Source organism: Oncorhynchus clarkii, chromosome 2 (genome assembly GCF_045791955.1).
Source record: "Oncorhynchus clarkii lewisi isolate Uvic-CL-2024 chromosome 2, UVic_Ocla_1.0, whole genome shotgun sequence".
NCBI classification, from domain to species: Eukaryota; Metazoa; Chordata; class Actinopteri; order Salmoniformes; family Salmonidae; genus Oncorhynchus; species Oncorhynchus clarkii.
Window position 1 is genome coordinate 6,970,223 of NC_092148.1, and position 14,091 is coordinate 6,984,313.

General features: G+C 43.2%; 1 protein-coding gene across 1 annotated transcript in view; it reads right to left on the reverse strand.

The window, feature by feature from the left end:
* LOC139419042 (serine/threonine-protein kinase ULK4-like) overlaps positions 1-14,091 on the reverse strand; it is a 199,629-nt gene that overhangs the window by 59,377 nt on the left and 126,161 nt on the right. The window contains exon 32 of the mRNA XM_071168905.1: positions 6,039-6,224. Coding sequence (XP_071025006.1) covers positions 6,039-6,224 — 186 coding nt within the window. The remainder of the gene's footprint in view (positions 1-6,038; positions 6,225-14,091) is intronic.

Here is a 14,091-nt window from a genome sequence, read left to right on the forward strand (position 1 = left end):
TGTATCCTGTATCTATAATACATAATGTCCTGTAGAATGTATCCTGTATCTATAATACATAATGTCCTGTAGAATGTAGACTGTATCTATAATACATAATGTCCTGTAGAATGTAGACTGTATCTATAATACATAATGTCCTGTAGAATGTAGACTGTATCTATAATACATCATGTCCTGTAGAATGTAGCCTGTATCTATAATACATCATGTCCTGTAGAATGTAGCCTGTATCTATAATACATAATTTCCTGTAGAATGTAGACTGTATCTATAATACATAATGTCCTGTAGAATGTAGCCTGTATCAATAATACATAATGTCCTGTAGAATGTAGCCTGTATCTATAATACATCATGTCCTGTAGAATGTAGACTGTATCTATAATACATAATGTCCTGTAGAATGTAGCCTGTATCTATAATACATAATGTCCTGTAGAATGTAGACTGTATCTATAATACATAATGTCCTGTAGAATGTAGCCTGTATCTATAATAGATAATGTCCTGTAGAATGTAGCCTGAATCTATAATACATAATGTCCTGTAGAATGTAGCCTGTATCTATAATACATAATGTCCTGTATAATGTAGCCTGTATCTATAATACATCATGTCCTGTAGAATGTAGCCTGTATCTATAATACATAATGTCCTGTAGAATGTAGCCTGTATCTATAATACATCATGTCCTGTAGAATGTAGCCTGTATCTATAATACATAATGTCCTGTATAATGTAGACTGTATCTATAATACATCATGTCCTGTAGAATGTAGACTGTATCTGTAATACATAATGTCCTGTAGAATGTAGACTGTATCTATAATGCATACTGTCTTGTAGAATGTAGCCTGTATCTGTAATACATAATGTCCTGTAGAATGTAGCCTGTATCTATAATACATACTGTCTTGTAGAATGTAGCCTGTATCTGTAATACATAATGTCCTGTAGAATGTAGACTGTATCTGTAATACATCATGTCCTGTAGAATGTAGCCTGTATCTATAATACATAATGTCCTGTAGAATGTAGACTGTATCTATAATACATAATGTCCTGTAGAATGTAGACTGTATCTATAATACATAATGTCCTGTAGAATGTAGACTGTATCTATAATACACAATGTCCTGTAGAATGTAGACTGTATCTATAATACATCATGTCCTGTATAATGTAGCCTGTATCTACAATACATCATGTCCTGTAGAATGTAGCCTGTATCTATAATAGACAAACATCATGTCCTGTAGAATGTAGCCTGTATCTATAATACATAATGTCCTGTAGAATGTAGCCTGTATCTATAATACATCATGTCCTGTAGAATGTAGCCTGTATCTATAATAGACAAACATCATGTCCTGTAGAATGTAGCCTGTATCTATAATACATAATGTCCTGTAGAATGTAGACTGTATCTGTAATACACAAACATCATGTCCTGTAGAATGTAGCCTGTATCTATAATACATAATGTCCTGTAGAATGTACCCTGTATCTATAATACATAATGTCCTGTAGAATGTAGCCTGTATCTATAATACATAATGTCCTGTAGAATGTAGACTGTATCTATAATACATAATGTCCTGTAGAATGTAGCCTGTATCTATAATACATCACGTCCTGTAGAATGTAGACTGTATCTGTAATAGACAAACATCATGTCCTGTAGAATGTAGCCTGTATCTATAATACACAAACATCATGTCCTGTATAATGTAGACTGTATCTATAATACATAATGTCCTGTAGAATGTACCCTGTATCTATAATACATAATGTCCTGTAGAATGTAGACTGTATATATAATACATAATGTCCTGTATAATGTAGCCTGTATCTATAATACATCATGTCCTGTAGAATGTAGCCTGAATCTATAATACACAAACATCATGTCCTGTAGAATGTAGCCTGTATCTATAATACACAAACATCATGTCCTGTAGAATGTAGCCTGTATCTATAATACATCATGTCCTGTAGAATGTAGCCTGAATCTATAATACATAATGTCCTGTAGAATGTATCCTGTATCTATAATACATAATGCCCTGTATAATGTAGCCTGTATCTATAATACATCATGTCCTGTAGAATGTAGCCTGTATCTATAATACACAAACATCATGTCCTGTAGAATGTAGCCTGTATCTATAATACATAATGTCCTGTAGAATGTAGCCTGTATCTGTAATACATCATGTCCTGTAGAATGTAGCCTGTATCTATATTACATCATGTCCTGTATAATGTAGCCTGTATCTATAATACATAATGTCCTGTAGAATGTAGCCTGTATCTATAATACATAATGTCCTGTAGAATGTAGACTGTATCTATAATACATCATGTCCTGTAGAATGTAGCCTGTATCTATAATACATAATGTCCTGTAGAATGTAGACTGTATCTATAATACATCATGTCCTGTAGAATGTAGCCTGTATCTGTAATACATCATGTCCTGTAGAATGTAGCCTGTATCTATAATACATAATGTCCTGTAGAATGTAGACTGTATCTATAATACATAATGTCCTGTAGAATGTAGACTGTATCTGTAATACACAAACCGTCCAACTAAGAAAATATAAAATACATAACAGCACTGCAGGCACTTAAAGGAAAACTCTTCCCCAAAACTATATGTTGGTAAAATGCATCATACCGGCAGACAGCACCAAAAATGACCACTATATTACATCAGGTGCTTTCTAGAACCTAAAAGGGTTCTTCGGCTGTCCCCATAGGATAACCCTTTGAAGATCCCATTTTGGTTCCAGGTAGAACCCTTTTGGGTTTTATGTAGAACCCTCGATGGAAAGGGTCCTACCTGGAACCATAAAGGGTTCTACCTGGAACCAAAAAGGGTTCTCCTATGGGGACAGCCAAAGAACCCTTTTGGAAGCTTTTTTTTTTAAAGATTGTAAGGTTAGAAGATCCAGTGGTGGGCTGTATTACTGCTACATGAAGTGGATGGTGGGGTGAGGACAGAGAGGAGGCAGAGAGAGGTCTGGTCTACTGCCCTAGGGATTCCTGCTGTGGAAGTCAACAAGCTGAGAGGTGAGAAACCACAGGACATCAATGAGAGAGAAAAAGAGAGTGAGAGAGAGAAGGAAGGAAGGAGGGGGGGAAAGTGAAAGAGAAAAGGAGAGAGAGCAGGTTGGTTAACACATTAATGAGGTGAAGGGGCACTCGCCACAAAATGACGTCTTCTCTTTCTCCTCTGTCACTCAGACCCTTCACTCCTCCTCTTCCAGTTACCCATCTTCTGCTGGCTACTGACTACCTTACCTCTACTCCCCAATACAATCATTACATAGATAGTATAGACACAGACCAGTCAACAATATGTGAATCCCAAATGGCACCCTGTTCCCTATAAAGTACAGCAATTCTTTCCAGAGCATTTACCCTTGGATGGTTTACCTTAACAATGTCCTTAGCAGAGCTTCAGTTGAAATGTAAAGGTTGGGAGTTGCTTGGCAACAAACCTAATATCAAACATCACTCTCTTTCTTCCTGCCCAGAGGCTCCTTTGAAAATCTCCCATTTCCCAACTAATTGCTTTCATACTGATATCAAAAAGCAATGTCTCACGGTGTTGTTATCCGTTACATTCAGTCATCAGTCAGGGTGGAGACACTTTGAGACATATCAAAAAGCCTGAACATACAACCAGACCACAATATCAATTCATGGTCCCCGATACAGTAAGTAACTGCATAGGCTCACATCACATAAGTGCATTGTAGTCTGGGTATCTGAGCTGAACCAACAGGTTAAAGACTGTTTCAAATAATGCATCAATTAAAGCAGAAAACAGTGAGTGAAGTGATGACATTCCTGAAGCCCAATCACTGTAACTGTGGCTCCTGTACAGTATTACTTCCATATTTCTCACTTTTTTCTTCACAGGAGTTATTTTGGAATGGACAGTCCCCTGATTTCCCACCCCCAGGGAGAGAGAGAGAGAGAGACAACAAGGCAGGCTTGAGGTCAGCTGCTCTGCCATTCCTCCAGGCCAGCTCTGAATCACTCCCCACCACAAACACTGGAACAACAGTACAGTTCGTGGCCCCCAGCCACCCGACCTATCCAGTAGAGAAGAACATACACACAAGCATACGCACACATGAACACACACACACAAACTGACTCTCTCTTCCTTTAATCTCTCTTTCCCTCTCTCTTTCGAGGTGCTGCTGACACCTCTGACAGCAGAGTTCTATAAAAGGCTGCTGATTGGAGGACCACCACTGACTTTTCTCATCAACAAAACAACAGAGTGGAGTCACTGCTCGGGCTGTGATAGTCATGGAATTATGGATGACAGCTATTGGACAGCAAAATGGCCGCGGTCACCGTAATAACCGTTCAAATAGCCCCCAAACACTCCCTAACCCGGACGACGCTGGGCCAATTGTGCATCGCCCCACGGACCTCCCGGTCGCGGCCGGCTGCGACAGAGCCTGGGCGCGAGCCCAGAGTCTCTGGTGGCACAGCTAGCGCTGTGATAAAGTGCCCTGGACCACTGCGCCACCCGGGAGGCTTGTTTAAACGGTTATGACGGTTATTTTATTTCCATGACTGTCTTCATCCATAACCGTCAGTTACACGGATATACTGTAATTGTGCCAGACCCAGTTGCTGCTGCTGGTAAATGAATACAGTATGGTGCCAACAAACCTATACACTACAGTCAGTGGGAAAAGATGGGGGAAACTCATATGTACACATCATTAGAGTAGGGGGAAAGAAAACATTTTGGGATGTGGCTATGGATGATGATTCATTGATGCAAAACTAATTTCCCCATTGGGGACAATGTTTTCTACTACTACTACTGCTATAGCCTCGGCTTGCAGGCTTCCTCTGAGTGATGAACAAGTCTATGAAGTATGGTAACACACTATACTACTACAACACTATACTACTACTGCTACTGCTGCTATAGCCTCGGCTTGCAGGCTTCCTCTGAGTGATGAACAAGTCTATGATGTATGGTAACACACTATACTACTACTGCTACAACACTATACTACTACTGCTACTGCTGCTAAAGCCTCGGCTTGCAGGCTTCCTCTGAGTGATGAACAAGTCTATGAAGTATGGTAACACAAGACTGCTACTAATGCTACTACACTATACTACTGCTACTACACTATACTACTCCTACTACTACTGCTACCACTGCTACTACTGCTGCTAATACTACTGCTGCTGCTGCTAATACTACTGATACTACTACTACTGATACTGCTGCTACTACTACTGATACTACTACTACTGATACTACTACTGCTACTACTACTGCTACTGATACTACTACTACTGCTGCTACTACTACTGCAGCTGCTGCTACTACTGATACTGCTGCTACTACTACTACTACTACTGCTGCTGCTACTACTGATACTGCTGCTACTACTACTACTACTACTGCTGCTGCTACTACTACTGCTACTGCTGCTGCTACTACTACTGCTACTGCTGCTACTACTACTGCTACTACTACTGCTACTACTACTACTGCTACTACTACTACTACTACTACTACTACTACTACTACTACTACTACTACTACTACTATTAATACTGCTGCTACTACTACTACTACTACTGCTACTACTACTACTACTACTGCTGCTGCTGCTACTACTACTACTATTGATACTACTACTACTACTACTACTACTACTACTACTACTACTACTACTACTACTACTACTACTACTACTGTTGCTACTACTACTGCTGCTGCTACTACTACTACTGCTGCTGCTACTACTGCTACTACTACTGCTGCTACTCCTACTACTACTACTTCTACTGCTGCTGCTACTACTGCTACTACTGCTACTACTACTACTGCTACTACTACTGCTACTCCTACTACTGATACTACTACTACTGATACTACTACTACTACTACCACTACTACTGCTACTACTACTATTATAACACAGTAGTATCTTAAGCTGTAACTAGTGCTATAGGTGGGAGGGTTCTCTACTCACCAGGCGTTTGATGATACGGAGCAGTAGTCTGTGTTGTTTAGGCTGGGTCTGGAGCTGCAGCGCGTGGCTGAGGCTCTGGAGGTTCAGGGGGCTGAGGGAGTCAGGGCTGTCCCCTCCATACAGCTGCATCAGCAGGGACAGGCACTGACTGGTCTCCTCATACACTTCCACATCCTCACACGGCAGCTACATAACAGGGAACACACAAAAAGACAACTAAATATTATTTAGATGTGCCGGGGCTACCAAAAGTTTTCCAGAAATGGGATGCTCATCTGGGATATCTTTCTGCAATACTTCTACACAACAAAAGACCAGTAGTGTTAATTATGGTCTACTGTACTTTATTTTCAGAAAATCTTTTGGTTTCTGCTCTTAGGGAAATGTCAACCTTGACACCTGTAATGAGATAACACAATGTAAACCACTGTGACGTGATTAGACTGACTCATCATCACCTGGTCCTGTGTGTAATCTCCAAACCACTTCTGCTAACTACAGTAGTGGAAGCTGTGAGGGGAGGACGGCTCATAATAATGGCTGGGATGGAGTAGAATGGAGTGAATGGAATGGTATCAAATATATGAAAACCATGTTTTTGATACCATTCCATTTATTCCATTCCAGCCATTATTATGAGCTGTTCTCCCCTCAGCAGCTTCCACCGACCTACAGCCTAGCCACCAGCAGGCTAACGACAGCCAAGCCACCAGCAGGCTAATGACAGCCAAGCCACTAGCATGCTAACTACAGCCTTGCCACCAGCAGGCTAATGACAGCCAAGCCACCAGCAGGCTAATGACAGCTTAGCCACCAGCAGGCTAACAACAGCCAAGCCACCAGCAGGCTAACGACAGCCTAGCCACCAGCAGGCTAACGACAGCCTAGCCACCAGCAGGCTAACGACAGCCTAGCCACCAGCAGGCTAACGACAGCCTAGCCACCAGCAGGCTAACGACAGCCTAGCCACCAGCAGGCTAACGACAGCCTAGCCACCAGCAGGCTAACGACAGCCTAGCCACCAGCAGGCTAACGACAGCCTAGCCACTAGCAGGCTAACTACAGCCTAGCCACCAGCAGGCTAATGACAGCCAAGCCACCAGCAGGTTAACGACAGCATAGTCACCAGCAGGCTAACGACAGCCTAGACACCAGCATGCTAACTACAGCCTAGCCACTAGCAGGCTAACTACAGCCTAGCCACTAGCAGGCTAACTACAGCCTAGCCACCAGCAGGCTAATGACAGCCAAGCCACCAGCAGGTTAACGACAGCCTAGTCACCAGCAGGCTAACGACAGCCTAGACACCAGCATGCTAACTACAGCCTAGCCACTAGCAGGCTAACTACAGCCTAGCCACCAGCAGGCTAATGACAGCTTAGCCACCAGCAGGCTAACTACAGCCTAGCCACAAGCAGGCTAACTACAGCCTAGCCACCAGCAGGCTAACTACAGCCTAGCCACCAGCAGGCTAACTAGAGCCTAGCCACTAGCATGCTAACTACAGCCTTGTCAGTCTAGAAAATAACCATTCCAAGAGGTGATAAACATCCCGCTTTAATTTTCACGTTATTCTTTGGTTCAATCTGGTCTCAAACTGGATTTGGTTCCTTCACCATTTCCCTGTCATCATCATCTCTGTATTTCCCTTCTCTTCATGTTGCCAGGTGTCAAATACCACTGATAGTGACAGGCTGCCATGGCAGCAATGAGTGACATATCAATCAGTGGGAGAAATCTCCATTAACTCAGCTGTCTCGTCTTCCCTTCCCTCTTCCATTCCACTTCTTCATACTCTGTAATGAGTGTCTCCGTCCCAAATGGCACCCCATTCGTTATATAGGGCCTGGTCAAAAGTAGTGCACTATAAAGGGAATAGGAATCCATTTGGGACACTCCCTTTGCCATGCTGCTATTCCATGGACAGCTCAGCCCATATTGGTGCTGAATAAGAGCCATGATGACGTCTCGGAAGGAGATTTAGAATGTATCCTGAGACTGATAAAAAATAACTCAGGTCTGTGCTGAAGGTAGGTATGGGGGGGTTACTGTGATAGACAGTTCCATAGTTTCTGTTCCATTTCTATATTTCTGTGTCAAACAGTACTGACTGACTGATGAACCATCCATGGGAGGACTCTCTGTGCAACTAGGTGTAATAGTAGCCTGGTATCATGTCTGGTTGTGCTGTATAGCGAACTCCTATGATCATTATTTGGCAATAACAAACATATGAGTTGGCTATACAAAACAAACAGATGTGGGACCAGGCTAGGTATAGTGGCCCTGCCTTAATGAGAGTGTCTGCTGTTGACATTAGAGGCTAGGAGGCTAGGTATAGTTAGGTATAGTGGCTGTTATATAAGTATTCATACACATAGCTCATATAAACAAAGACATTCCGTCGTAAGAACACATACACCCAGCCACAAGACTGACCCCCTCTATTGGTCGGATGCTCAGGATAAGGCTCTGCTGTGCACCAATGGGGCTTCTGCTCTGGCTAGAGCAAGGCCCGCCTCCAACCCTCCGGACGCATTAAAACTGTCTTTTGTTACAACTGAAATCCACTCTGTCCAGCGTCCGTGATTTGGTCTCAACTCTCCAGTATTTGAACACTAACAAACTTGGTAGCAGAGTTTGGTTATTCTTGAATTCGATCTATTATAAGTTAGTGTGAGAGGACGAGACTGATCACGGCTAAAAAATCAGACGGAAGAGTGACTTCCCCAGCCATCCATCTTGCCTCAGGAAATCTGATCGGAGCGCTCTATATAAGGTGAGCAGAGCCCGTTATATCGAAATCTGCATATTGTATTATAGCCTAAACCAAATTTTGATCAGAAAGTACTGGGCGTGAGTATGAATCGGTGCCCAAATTTTTACATAAGAACCTAAGACATTGATCGGGGAGATCTTGTTTTGCTCGTTTTTATTTTTTATTTGTATTTTTATTTTTTATCAATTGGCCTATTATTAGAAGTGTAGTATGCATGTAAAAGATCCTATTAAATAAGTGCTTACTGTTTAATTGGTTGTGTTTTAGAAGTGTAGTATGCATGTAAAAGATCCTATTGAATAAGTTCTAAACTGTTTAATTGGTTGTGTTTAGAGGTGTAGTTAATTAATAGATCGACTGAATCTGCATGTAAAAGATCCTAGTGAATAAGTTGTAAACTGTTTAATTGGTTATGTTAGAGGTGTAGTCGAATAGATATAGGATATGTAAGTTTGGCCTTCCACAAGACAGAGATCGGGAATGATGTGGCTATTACACATCAAACAATAAACATAATATGAACCAGAGTTGACATTCCATGATTTGGAGATGGGGGAAATTAAATTGAAAGAAACGTTTGTCGCGGAGTAGGTTGGGATACGTAACTGGGCTATTAGGCACACGTGCTGATAGACAAAGCCACCTTAGTATCGAATGGCCGTGCAACTTTGATTGACAGCAGCCGGGCTGGAATACTGATTTTCGTTTTTTTCATTCCTGTTGATATTGCCTAAAGTTTAAAATTATTCTGACAATTGCTATAGAATCGCTGGAATTTACTGATATAAGTTCATAAAGGAACTTACTGAATTGTTTCTAGAAAGTATTTAAATAAGCCGCCGAGCTTAGTACAGACTTTGTTTGACAGACGCTAAAAGCTACACACTGATTTTGGGGTTTTTCTATTCTATCCATATTTCCTAAAGATATATAATTATTCTGACAATTGCTATAGAATCGCTCGAATTTACTGATATAAGTTCATAAAGGAATTTACAGAATTGTTTACAGAAAGTATTTAAATAATTCACTGAACTCTTAGTTGTCTAGAAATTCTATCTATATTTCCTAAAGAGCTAGAATTACTCTGAAAATTGTTATAGAACCGCATATATTCACTGATATATTGTTCCAAAAGGAAATCGCCAAATCATTTTTAGAAAATACCTAAACGAATCGCTGAACAAATTCAAATAAAATACCGGAGAAACAGACACGTGGCGGGCGTCACATACTGATAACCCCCTTTGTATGCGAGGGTGGGGGTAGAAGAGATAAGCCATTGCCAGTACAGCAGTATATCTAAGCATACAACGATAGAAATAAACACCACATAGTAAGGATTGAATATACCTAAATAACGCATTATACACATTATCAGACGAACTAGATAAAATGTCTGCAGCTACCACGCCCAAACTAAAATTCAATGAATATTTAGATCAGAGTATGATTGATAGAGCGGGAGGTAAAGAACAGTATGGGAAAGTGGAGAAAGTGTGGAAAGGATTACGGATAAGATGGACACAAGCAGGTTATTTTAGCGGAGGACCACCTACAGGGGGGAAACTCCAAGATATGCAGACAGAATTAGAGGACGCAGTAGAGCATGCAAAAGCGAGTGAGGCGGAGAGAAACAAGATACACAGGTTCAAAAAAGTAGGTACAAGAGAGAGAGAGAGAGCGGAGGGGGAGCTCAAGATAGGTACATGGGCCATACAGGAGAGTAGGAGGGTACTACCAAAAAACACACCAGACATGATGTGCGTGGCTATTGTGGCGTCGGGGGATGTTAAAGCTCCGCCTGAGAACTTGCCCACGGCTCCCCCTGTGGCCGTTTCTCCCTCACTATATCCACAATTGACAATGGAGGCAGTTCAGCCCCCGCCATACTCAAAGGGACAAAATCACCGGAGCCCGTCACACAACCCATTCCTGCCCAGGGCACCTCCCACAATACAGGCTCCAGTTCTGAGAATAGACCAAGGGGAGTTAAAAGGGGAAATTACCCTGGGGATAACGGCTGGCCATATGGTATGTGAACAGTTCGAAACTGGGATTCCAGGAGCAGGAGACCTCCCCCAGGAACGGCGGCCACAATGCTCCTCTGTGAACTCTCTCACCTCTGAAACCAGAAGGACACCTACAAACAAGATTAGATTCAAACCACTTCTATCAGACGGATAGGGAGGACTGTCATCAGAACATGGATATCGAAAACGAAGAAGAAATTGACATGGTGCTCACCCCAGCTCCGATGGGAGCTCCAAACGTGACTAAGATGTAGGAGCTGCTAAAATCATCAATAGCTCGAGCTAAGGAACTCAGGGAGCTAATAGCTAACCAAGATAACAACAGAGAGGGAGCCTACCGTGTGGAAGGCATAATGAGAGGAACAGTAACCAAAGTTACCGAATCAATGGGGTCCGAAACACTCCGTCGGTCCTCCAGAATTGCTGATAGAAGAGAGCGAGAGCAGGAGATGGCAGGACAGTACCCCCTGCGACCGACACCAGGTGATGCACACACTGTGGAGTACCAGCCCTGGAAAATGACTGATTTAACAACACTGATGGGACAGATGCCTAGCCTACATGGAGGAGCTTCAGCGTGGCTACTTCAACTGCAGACACTTACGTCAGGCCTGCAACTCTGCCTAGGAGACATGAAAGCACTTCTAGCAAGAGCCACCGACCACGGAACCATGGAGGCCCTCATGACAGCAGCTGACCTTGGATGGCGGGCCCCAACACTGCCCATAGACCACTTCCGTACCAGATTATGGGAAGTTCTACGGAGAGCATACCCTACAGAAAGAAACCATGCCACCTTATCCTCCTTTACAATCAACCCAGGTGAGCAACCTGCAGCATACCTGGACAGGGCTAAGACCACATGGAGATCGGTCCACGAAGAACCATTCGATCACACTGATACCACACTCAGCATGTGGAAGGAAATGGTGGTCAACGGGTGTCCCGGAGATGTTAAAACCAAACTCAGAGGAACGGTAGGGTTGATTGCACTTCCTCTGACCCAATTCAACACTCATGTGCACCACCATGTGACCCAGCACAACAAGGAAAGAGGGGGTGCTGAGAGCCAGGTGCAGTCCCTCCAGGTACAACTCCTGAAACTCCAATTGAAGGAAGCACAACAAGGAGAAAAAACCTAAGAAATAGATGGTGGCGGAAGAAACGAAGGAGACAGGCACCAAAACAGACATCTCTCAAATAGTGGCCCAGACTATCTCCCAGATGATTCAACAGCAGGCCGGTCCTCAACCAGCCAACCCGGGGCCTTGGTATCCCCCGCAACCACAATTTGCATACCAGCCGCAATGGATACCAGGCCATCCAAGAGGAGGGGTTTGTTTCAACTGTAGAACTCCAGGGCACTACTCACGAGAGTGTCCATACCCACTCACACCACAACAACGCCAGTGGAACTCTACGAGAGGTCCATATGGGAAGGAAAGGGGTGGAAATAGACCTCAACAATACGAACATCAGCAACCAGGACCCACACCCATGCATCAGCAACCCGCATACAACAAACCGCAGTTCCAGGGAATGACTGGGAACACCATCCCCTGGCCATAAAAATGCCCACCACCCACGGCAGAAGAAGGAAACAGCAACTCCCAGACGGTTCACATGTCACCCTTCAATCAGCCATCATCCCTCAACCAGCATCGGCCAAATTAGCTGAAATCATCGGATTGACGCAGGTCCTCATCAGAGGAAAAGGAAAGACTGAATATCTATACAGACTCAGCCCATGCCCATGAAGCAGGCCACACTGATGGACCCAGAACTTTTATGAGAAACACATGGCCCCACACACGAAGGCAAACTAAAGACCCTCCAAAAAGGCCTCGCACATCTGGTGGCACCCTCACATAAAAAATATGACTGACTTATTTTATGACGATGATTTATTTTGTGACGAATGCAATGGTTGTGACAGACACAACCCAAAGAAACCATATCGAACACCAATGGGCTCATACTTAATACCTAATGCATGTTTTCAGGATATTAGTATAGACTATACCGACATGGGCCCCGAAATTTTATCTAAAGGCAAACTCTATCTCCTAGTCATAGTAGATAGGTTCTCCAAATGGGTAGAGGCAATACTAACAAAAGGGGAGGATGCTAGGTCAGTCTTTGAGTGGCTACAAACCAAACTAATACCCAGGTATGGCATCCCAAGACAAATCAAATTTGACAAATGGCTTACATTTAACAAACACCTGAGACAGGTGGAAGAAAGATTTGGCATAACCCACAGATTTGGATCTGTGTACAGGCCCCAATCCCAAAATCTGGTGGAACGTCAAACCAAAACCAAAAGCTAAGATAGCTAAAGTATGTGCCTCATGGGATAATGACTGGTAGAGTCATGCATGGTCCACCAAGGGAGGGAGGTCATATGCCCGCCCTTGATGTACAACAAATTGTAATGTCTAATTATGTGAAAAAACTGACGGTTCTCTCTGCAGCACTCTCTACCCAGGTTCACAAGGTCCAGGAGGGGGAGCTGCCGGGGGACACGCCACTACTGAAGGTAAAGGTTGGTGACGGGGTGAGGGTTACAGTCCACAAGAGAAAGTGGCTGGAACCCAGGTGGACTGGACCGTACGAAGTGAAGGAGGTTACTTCACACTCAGTCCAGGTCAAAGGTAAATCAGGCACACCTTGGCCTTACACATTGCACCCCAGCCCCAATTCCTTCTAGAACACTGACTGAAGTCAGAGCTGATTTGAGCGGCCTAAATTCGATTCCAAATGAAGACACTCCTTCCTCAGGTGATGCGGCATCAAACTCCGCCTCCCCTGAGAAGGGAACCTCGCCCAGTTAGAGGGAAATTTCTCCCTCTCTGGGTGAGGCTGGGGATATCTGGTCCCTTATTTGTGATATTCCTACTGATATTTGGAGTAACCCTAGGACTTTCACATGGTTAATTGAACAACTATTTCACCCTGCCACATCACGTACACCAACCCCTACACATGTCCCTAACTCCTTTCCTGATATCACTCCCTCCAATCACTCCCGTCCCAAACGTAGCACTACACCTACAGACCCACCATGCAAATCAGACAAGGTTAGAAGCACCACCTTATGTATACCCACGATTGCAACCGCCACCTTTCTGCTATAGTTTTCACGTCTAATAGACGTGAAGAGAGGGATTTGTTATATAAGTATTCATACACATAGCTCATATAAACAAAGACATTCCGTCGTAAGAACACATACACCCAG